Source organism: Larimichthys crocea, chromosome XIII (assembly GCF_000972845.2).
Source record: "Larimichthys crocea isolate SSNF chromosome XIII, L_crocea_2.0, whole genome shotgun sequence".
Classification (NCBI taxonomy): Eukaryota; Metazoa; Chordata; class Actinopteri; family Sciaenidae; genus Larimichthys; species Larimichthys crocea.
The window spans coordinates 26200440-26210452 of NC_040023.1; the positions used below are offsets into that span (position 1 = coordinate 26200440).

At 41.5% G+C, this 10013-nt stretch overlaps 1 protein-coding gene and 1 long non-coding RNA gene across 5 annotated transcripts in view; one reads left to right on the top strand and one right to left on the bottom strand.

The window, feature by feature from the left end:
- Positions 1–3277, top strand: part of LOC113747380 (uncharacterized) — a 14802-nt gene extending 11525 nt beyond the window's left edge. The window contains exon 3 of the long non-coding RNA XR_003463612.1: positions 2618–3277. This is a non-coding gene — a long non-coding RNA (uncharacterized LOC113747380). The remainder of the gene's footprint in view (positions 1–2617) is intronic.
- LOC104923770 (furin-like protease kpc-1) overlaps positions 1–10013 on the bottom strand; it is a 162484-nt gene that overhangs the window by 3992 nt on the left and 148479 nt on the right. For all 4 annotated transcript variants that reach the window (XM_027287075.1, XM_027287074.1, XM_027287076.1 and 1 more), the window contains 2 exons: positions 7055–7178; positions 1095–1264 (listed from right to left, as the gene is read on the bottom strand). In XM_027287075.1, coding sequence (XP_027142876.1) covers positions 1095–1264; positions 7055–7178 — 294 coding nt within the window. The remainder of the gene's footprint in view (positions 1–1094; positions 1265–7054; positions 7179–10013) is intronic.

The following is a 10013-nucleotide window of genomic DNA, read 5'->3' on the forward strand; positions in this document are numbered from 1 at the left end:
CTAGTGGATAAAAAAAAGGACATCATTTGTAGGCCAAGTCTTTTTCTGAGCGTCTCTCTTCGGCTCTGCATACCAATCCAATACAGCCCAAGGAAAAAAAGCCACGCCGTGGTACATGTGTGTATGTGTATGTGTGTGCCCGGGGTTGGAAGGTCTGTTTGCCTCTCCGCCAAGCATCGATTTATCCTTTTCTCCAATTTATTTCTCCTCCTTGCCTCTACGATCCATTCAGATCTGCCTCTAGGGGAGGAACTCGGGGTAAAGACATTGTCGGGTCTCGTCGTTGCCTCCTAACACCGGCTCAAAACTCATCTACAGGCCCGGGGACCGCGTACCCCTACAAGGACATGTTGGGCAGCAACATGCACATAAACAGAGCTACCTGTCGTGTGGCGGCACACTTTTGTCAGAGCTGTAATTGGCCTTGTAATGCAGCATAAAGGACACACACTGAAGGCTTCAATGATTGCGAGAGGATAATGCAGTAATAGTCTGAAAGAGAATTCTATTTGTTTCAGTTCAAACATTGTGCTGAAAGACCACAATGTGTCCTCTGATTTCAAAGGAGAGTTATATCCTGCTCTCGTTCTGCAGTAACAACTGTTGGAGAAGCCAGAATGATATTTAATTGTTCCTCATAATCAGACCTAGACTCAGTGTATGAGCAGATATGATCAGAATAACAATATCTCAAGTCCCTATTCAACTGTCTCTGTCTGTATGATTCTGACATTTTCAGATGTTATTACTCAGACTCAAGGATTTGTATCCAAAAGCCGCGTAGAACAGAAATGCTGCATATGCACAAATCTCACCACTGTACCCCTACACACCCACAGAAAAAAAGACACACACACACACACACACACACACACACACACACACGTATGGCAGAGATCTGCGAGCCATTCTTCAGTGTCACAGTGAGCGACGCCTGGCACATCCTTACACCTGAAGTTGATCAATGCAGATATGTCCAGGGGGAAATTGAAATCCATAGGAAATTAGGCGGCGTCAGTGATTTATTGGAATAGTAAATCACGATGTGTGTGACGTGTGAAACGTGTGTTCCCGCTCTGTGTACTGTACTGTACCTGGTGTCTGGCTGGGACGGTGATATCATCAGCTCGTACTTTCCTGTCTCTCTCCATTTGGTACACCAATTGAATCAGGTCCAGAGGGGGGATACCGTCTCTTTGGTACACCTCCTGCTGAGGGACGGGGTGGCGCGACCCCATGGACACAATGCTCTCCAGGGGTCCCTCTGAATCAAGAGAAAGCATAGAAGTACTGGTAAAGAGGTGCATGGCACAATTTGCCTCAGCAGCTATGTTTCTACCCAAATGTCAAGTCCAAAGACAATGTATTTTTTAGACATTTACTGAGCTGAGGTACTAATGAAATAAAGTAAAAGAACAGAGACCATAAACAAGTCTTTTAAGGTCACTTTGCTGATTCAATTCTTGAATTTGTAAGTTAGTTTTTAAACAGTTAAACAATAGTTTAAGTAACAATCATAAAGATTTTCATGAAATTAAACCTTATTTTTGATTGTGTTCAATTGTTTTTTTTTAATCAGCAGTAGCCATTTCCTCTCTCTTTTTCCTGTTAGTGGCGGAGCTATTCAAACCGACATTCAAACTGCCTACCAACATATGAGGGATTCACAAGTAAACCCCTAACCCTTAAATTCAGCATAATGTTTTATCTCGCTGCTATCGTCCTCACTGCTCACTCTCCTACAGTCCGATCAGAGCTATGCTAAACTATATTAAATATTATGACTTCATATTTTGTTACTTCTGATGCAGACCAAACATTTTCTCCTCCTGCTTGTTCACAAAGTGTTTAACTGGCAAAGCAGTAACAATAAAATAAAGCCAAAATAAAGAAATGAACTTGTTAGTTTCATGCCAACCAACTGTGGCAATTCAATCACGATGACAGCTTGTACACACGAATAACAGGCAGGTCAAATACTCTTGTGTGGTTTTTCAACAAATAAAATTCAACAAAAATTCAGCCACTTTTGCTTTCCAATACAATTGGTTGCACAACTTCTTTAGCACAATTAAGGAAAAACAGTGTTTTTATTCAGCCTTTTTAATTTGTTACGAAATGAAAATACTACTACTTGTATTCACATATTGTAAAGTGTGATGCTGCAGGTGTTCAAAAAGAAAAAAGAAAAACACTCACACAACAAACCTTACCTTTTAACTTGACCATAAATCAAAGTTTTAATCCTAAACTAGCCCCTTCAAGAACATCAGCACCAAAATGCCTTCACTTTAGAGGGTTTTCCTCAACTTTCTATGCTGGGTGTCTAACCCTTTTAAGAATGAAACTAGAAGCACTTACAGTGCAACAGGAAAATCAAAAATATATGTCTGACAGTGAGGAGTTGTGTGAGTCTCTCAGAGGAGATTGCATTCATGCGTGAATGTCCAAATAGAGAAAGTGTGTAGTGTGGACCCTAACAGAAGAATCACTGCCCCGCACACACACTCCAAACCCCAAACCCCTTCCCCTTTTTTTTTTCTTTTTCCAGGTACACCACTTCTGTTCTAGCTTGTTTTTGTCCCGCTTTAATTGCTTTTTTTTTTTTTTTCTGCAGAGAAGAAGAAAAGACAACAACAAGTCGGTGACGGCTGCAGTTAATGGAGAGGCTGTAATTGTGAATGGAGGCATTCATCTGGAGACGTCGTCCGTGAATTGCGTCGCACAATACGCAGCGCCGGGCTGCTCAGATCACCAACCAGTCACTAAACACACACATGGATACACGCATGCAGACGAACACACTGAACCCCTTAGATCACTGGTGCTCAGAGGAGGAAACGTAATCACACCTCCGCAGAGAGCAAGGCACCGAGAAGGGGAGGAGAGGAGGAGGAGAGGAGCTGTGGGGGGAAGGGAGGAGAGCATGAAGAGAGGAGAAATGATACAAGGAGAGAGGAGGAGAGGGGGGAGGAGGAGGAGACGGGATGGTGAAATTGATGTTTCCTACCATTTGATTTGGGCCATAGAACCCAGGAGGCAGATCAGATAGAGCCACACACACACACACACACACACACACACACACACACACACACACACACACACACACACACACACACATACATTCTGTGTACAGATTCACAAACATGTAAGAAAAGTCTTTATCAAACATACGTCAAACAAACACACACACATTAACACATGTGTGTAAGTCTGCATGCACATACACACTCAGACAGCTAAACACACACAGATATATATATATATATATATACTATAAAATGTATTATGTATAATNACTATAAATCGTATTATGTATAATAACTTGTCAGAACCATCACACAAACCCCACACTTCCCTCTACCTGCTGAAACAGTAAAAACCCACACACACCCCTCAGCCAAACAAACACCATTAGACCAAAACACACAGAAAGCCGGCTAAGAAAGACACTACAAAGCCTACGTGAGGGTATACATGAAAAAAAAAGAAGAAACTATCATCTCAGCGAGGCGAGACGAGGCACCTGTCAGTGCGGCAGCTCCTGCTACTACAGAGAAACATCAGGAAACAACAACTCAATTAAACACACCATCCCTGTTCAATTACTGCCACATAATCACAGCAATTTACCTTCACTTGCTGCACAGCCACCAAATAAACACACACGGGGGCCAGCACGCGTACAGAGGCGGAGAAACACGCACAAACACACACACACAAACGGACGAAGCTGGCTCACAAAAGACACCCGTAGCTTCATCCTACACATCGTGATTGTAAAGCTCACTGCGTGGTATCTGCTGGCTACTTGGCATGAAAGAGACATGCAGGTTATTGGAGGTTTGGCAGACAACAATATAAGTGGAGCGCTTATTTACATTTACATGTCCACTACAGTAGGAATGGCATCACAAGTGTCACAGTTCCTGTCCCGCAAATGCAGCTGGCTATACTTTAGAGTACATTTAGTCTTACAAATGTTTAAAATTGCCTGAAAGTTAGATCCACAAGTAAATTCTAAACCTGTAATAAGATCATCAATTATCAGCCCTTCTATGACAGGCCCAGGAGGTTTTAATATGTATTATGACAAGTGTTAAAAGTACTACAAGGAGTAACATCATTATTCTTACGTGATAGTCTCCAGATGTCCTATTTTTTGACATGAAGATTTGTAAGTTGATCCTGTTGAGAATTCTGTTTAAATTTAGATAGCATATACACTGAGGTTCAAGTTTATTCCATCAACTAATGCAGTCTAATACAACAGGCCTGTAATAAATGAATAAAGGTAATAATGTTCAGTTTTTTTTTTTTTGGAGAGGTGTTAATTCAACTTCATGTTCATTTCAGAGGCTGCAGTTTTCCGTGCTGTTAATCTGCATTGCATTACACTAAAAGGTGTTTCGAACATTTGGTCTACCCTCATTAACATAAGCTATGATTCACTGCAGTGCTGTTGTAGACTGCATTAGTTTTAGCTAGGTATACCTAACATATTGTCAACAGCATTAATGTTTTACTCCAATGAACTCCAGACATGTGGAGGTTTTAGCAAAGGACACAGAGGTCACAGAAAATCAGTAATCATTATTTACTTAGTAATTTCTACTCCCACTGGGATGTGTGTGTTCTACAATAATCACAAAGTTGACTGTGAACCGGATAGAAATCATTAAATCAGTCAGTAAAAATCAGTGATTCTTTAGTTATACTACTAAAACTGTCTGGACAGCTGCTGTGAGGTAAAAATTCACAGGCTCCACGCTAAAACGCTACCAGACACTGTGTTCATGTCAGCAGAACATCAGCATTAAAGCTTGTATAAATACGAGAGCTGAATGATAAATTATCTTTGTGCACTGTATGGCCTTAATTAGAAAAATCATTTTGCAACAATATAAAATTATATTTTAAACAGCAGTGTCCTTCCAACCAGTATTTTCCTGTTTCAACATGCTGATTGCTGACATTGCACTTATATATACAGACTTGCTCAGGTGTCCACATAGTTTTGGCTGGGTAGTGTATGTGTCTAAATGTCTGTGACATTTGGATGGATACCGGTCACACACACACACACGGCATCCGAGGCTGACAGGAGTTAGTTTGACGACAGGGAATACAGTACTGATGGTACCGGTGGTTTTCTTGCTCGGTTTGGCTCCTGGCACCCTGGAGCGGTGTTCACTGAGAGGCTGCTAAGCCCGGTTGCATTGCACACTAATGGCAGCTACAGCAGCAGTTGAGGCCAAAAAATATTTTCTACATGAAATATGATCCAGTTTCTCTCCAAATCAATGATAAAGTTGTGCTGGTCAGTAAGACCTGACCCCCAGAAACACTAATGAATCTTAGGTGTGTGTAGGAAAAGTTGAGTGATTGACAGGTGGATGTTATGATATTATTGGTTGAAATTCAAGCTTATGTAAGCACACTCCACATCATGTTTTGTTTTTATTTCATCTCGACTTTAACATGTTCACTTGCCAAGAGTTAAATTAGTTTTATATTACTCTGATGTATCACATCGCATATGGTAAATATGAAGCTAGAGATAGGAGACAGGAGATAGGTCTCATTCTAATCCAGTGGTTAAAAGTCAGCCGTGTAGCACCTTCAAATCTTACTAAATTTCACTAATCAATGCATTTTATCTGGTCTGTTCGATCCATAAAACAACTGTTTTCTCCTACTCGAGTTTTATGCTAAGCTAAGCTAACTGACTCCCAGCTCTACCTTCATATTTAGCATACATTCGTATTGATCTACACATCTAATTCTTGTTGTAAAAGTTAAAAAAATGTATTTCCCAACTTCAAGCATTTCTTTAACATATATATTAATAACATGAAAAATTTTAAATAATACTCTGCACGCAGCACATCACTGTGGGTGAAGTACAGAGCCAGAAAACTACTACAGAATGATGTCAGTGGGGAAAAGACTGAGGAATAGCAACACTGCACGAACCTGTAAATGAGTAGTGTGTGTGTGTGTGTGTGTGTGTGTGTGTGTATGTGTGTGTGAAGAGCAGATTGACTAACAGCTTGAACTTGGGTTAGATCCAGGAGCACAGAGAGGGATACATGGATGGATGGAGAGAGGGGGAGAGGAGGAGGGGGAAGAGCCATTGATTTCTCAACAGAGAGATCAGCATCTTGACAGAAAGAGACGAGGGAGCAACAGAGCAAGACACACACACTCCACACACACACACACTCACACAGACAGAGAGGGTTCCCACTGTGGCCCTCAGGTAAATTGGGCGACTTTTCCGGGTACTTTTATGGCCTTAAACATTTAGTTGGGATAAAATTGAGGTTTTAATGCAGATAAGGTGAAAAAGTTGTGAAATTCCTTAAGTTCAAGAGTAAACGTATTAAGGTCCTTGACTTTTCCTGACTATCTTTCAAAAGTCCATGATATTCCAGGACCTTTATCACCGATGGGAACCCCCGTTGACAAAGATCAACAGGAAAGTCTGGTACAGTGTCTCTCGCCCAGCATGCCTCGGTGATTCTAACAACCCTAAAACCCCCGACAGGGACATGGAGGACGGTGCTGTGGCTCCGTGCCGGTGTGGCTAACGAGGTGCGCGTGTGTGTGGAGGTCGTGGGCACTAGGGGAGCTGACACACACCGTGGAGGAGAGGGGGGGGATTGGGGAGGGGCAGCCAGGGGTCACACGGTAATTACACATCACAGTCCCTGTGGTCAGTGGCCCGACTGACTTCTTCTGACTACACTGCCTCAGCCAAAGAAGCAGAGATGGCAGCTGGGAGGCAGGTGGTGGTGGGAAGGAAAGATTAGGACATTTTTGCACTGCACTAGTGGTAAACTTGGTCAATTTTAGATTTCTCTTTGAAATTGTATATTTTCTGCTTTTAAATGAACTGATGCATCGATTAATCTGACTTTCAGTGGGTGGCATTTTTCAGAAGTACACTGAGAGAGCATGTGTCAAACCTCTACAGTAACCCTGCCTCCATTCTCACCTCAGTTTGCATGTGTTCAAAGTAGTGCAAGTGGTTAACACTCTCACATACCGTGCGTGGTCCTGTGTGGGTGGTAGGTGCCGTAGAGGATGAGTGTAGCGCTGAGCAAGGCTCCGGATGCCTCCTCGTCATTCGGCCTCATGCATCTCCTCACTGTGCCTTTGTGGTCAGTCACCTGGAAACAAACACATCAACAAGGGCACCAGTTCACCTGATTCATGTGGAAAACTTTCTTCCTGCATTTGATATTCATAAGGCCTCTAAATCTAATTGTTTATACTGATTTCATGGGGACAAAGTGTGAAAATAACAAAAATTACATAGTTATTATTTAGTTAATGTAGTAAATGATTACAAGAGCTGTCCTAACCTGTATGAGTTCTTAGGACTGGTTGTGAAGTGTTTCAGCAGTGATTTTATAAAAACCCCTGAACACCTACAGATTATAATACATAATATCTGAGTCTTTTCGGGTTGTCACTGTGTTAGATTTGGCATTTATAGAGCTGTACCTTGATCAAGAGACAGGCCTGACTACACTGGACGTTGGACTCTGACCAATGCTGAGCATGGTTTTGCAAACTTACACATATATATATACGTATACTCATTAGAGTCAGCAAAAAACAATGGCTCGCCATCTTTTACAACCTGTATGAGCTACGCCTGTGATTAGAGAGGAGGTTCCAGAGACCAACTTCTCTGTTCACCTGACAGCTATTGGTCAGCCCACTATCACAACATGACAAGATAATGCCTGATGCTCATGTTCATTCCGTTTGATCCTGGCATTAGGTTAGTGCAGACGTTTTGTGACTTAAGTCACGTGACTTAGACTTCAGTCAGGTTCAAGCTATGAATCTGAAGACTTCACTTTAGACTAGATAGAAAAATAGACTTTTTATTCATATTTCAACCCAAATGATTTGAGACTTCACTTTAAATTTAGCTGATTTGGAACTTTCAAATGATATCAAAACCCAAAAGTGTGTTTGGAAGACCAGCAGATAGATTACTACATTTGAAAACAATTAGAATATTCAGGTCTAACAGTTATTGTTGACTGAATCTGCAAGTTTAACTTTAATTTTAAGCTGATCATGTGAACAGTTCTGGATCTCTTGTATTTGGATCTACTAGCTACTAGTACTACTATCTTGTAGTATAATTGGATGTAAAAGTAAAAATATTAATTATCTGCTGCTCTACAACTACATCATATCATTCCCAAAAATACTTTAGTCCTGAGCAGGTCAAAGATAGATTTCACTGCATATAAACTCCCTACATCTGCTTTTGTGTGTGTGTGTGTGTGTGTGTGTGTGTGTGTGTGCGTGCATGAGTGTATTCTATATATGAGTGTATGAGTGAGTGCTCCCAGCAGACCTTAGGCCAGGCATGGTGGCCCCCAGCCGAGCACTGCATCGATTTGTTGTTGGTAAACAAACAGCTGGATGCTACAGGTGGATCGATACGCCTCGCATGCCTGCCAGCCTCCCAGCATGCCTTTCTACTGGGTCGACGCGGCTCTCCGAGGAGCAGCGACCCTGCTGTCGCTTGGAGATTTCATGAATCAAGTTTCTAATTGAGCTGAAGTTAATTTCTTACACAAATTCAGCCTCCTGACACACGTGGCTATGGTATTTATAAATACTTGTTTTGGATGCCATAACTGTACAAACAGTATAATTTTATGTAGCAGTAAAATATGTTGTCATGTTTGGGGATGATGTCAGCCATAAGTGCATTAATTAACTGTGTGCCAGCGGCCAATCAATGACCAGACATTAGGCAGAAATAAATGACTACTGGCAGAATAAAGATGATGTTTAACTACAGTGAAATAAAAAGTGTGAGAGCTACAAGCAGAGACAAAACCAGGGCACGAAGGGAGGAGAAATGAAACTGACTTTTAGACAAAAGAAAGACAAAGAAAATGAAAGGATTAGCAGAAGCAGAGGAACAGAGGGGAGAGGGGAAGGATTTCAAAGCCAGAGAGGGAAACTACAGTGGGAAAAAAAGAGAGGTGGTGGTGGGGGATTAGTGATGGGCGAGAGATGGCAGGATATCTACACGGGTGAGTGTCACGGAGGGGAAAGTGAGAACCAACGATAGAGAGTGATCCTGAGAAGAAAAAGGAGTTCAGAAAGAGATAGTGATACAGAGGGAGGCAAACAGAAAGGAAACATACAGGACACAGACACATGTAGCCAATAAAAGGCAGAGAACAAGACTGAAAAAGACAGATGTACAGGAGACAAAGACACAAAACAAGAATTTAAATAAGGTAAACTTCACTACCTGGTTGAAGGTGAGATGGAGGTTTGAAATTGAATGGAACAATGCCAATAAAACGCTCTTGAATCTCAAAAAATGTCTTGTGTTGTGTGAGCAGCTCTAGAGAGGCAGTCTGGAGAACGAGCCTAAGACTTTCTAACAACAAGGTGCCTGAACTTTAGGCAACATTCAAATAATGTTCTGTTTTCCATGCATTTCAATACGTTATGCATATTTAATAATGAGTTACCCTGAGTTTGAAGTGGATCATAAACAGCTAGGAGGGGAAGGCAACTCTCACTATGAATGAAAATGACTGGAGATACAAGGTTTTAGCAGAACGGTTGGTGGATTAGAGGAAATAATGAGCACATGTGACTGTGTGGATGTGAATGAATACACTGTTTTAAATGTGCAGCTCTGTCTTTGCGCTGATTGTTCTGTAGGTGACATCTGTTCAGCCGTGGTGACTTGTCGTGTAGTATGAGAAGCACAGGTGTTACTAATAACATTAACGATGGCTCTGTTCTAGTAAACCGTGACAGTGAGCCAGCGAGCACAATAGCAGGACCTGGAAAATGAAGCAGCTAAATGGAATTCAACCAACTATTCAATTATATTTATTATTCACACTAGAGCCTGACTGATTCTTTTTACAGGACACAATGCAGAAAAAGACGCTCAGGGTAATTTAGATCTTTTAATTACCTTCCATTTGTGTTTTTATTACTTA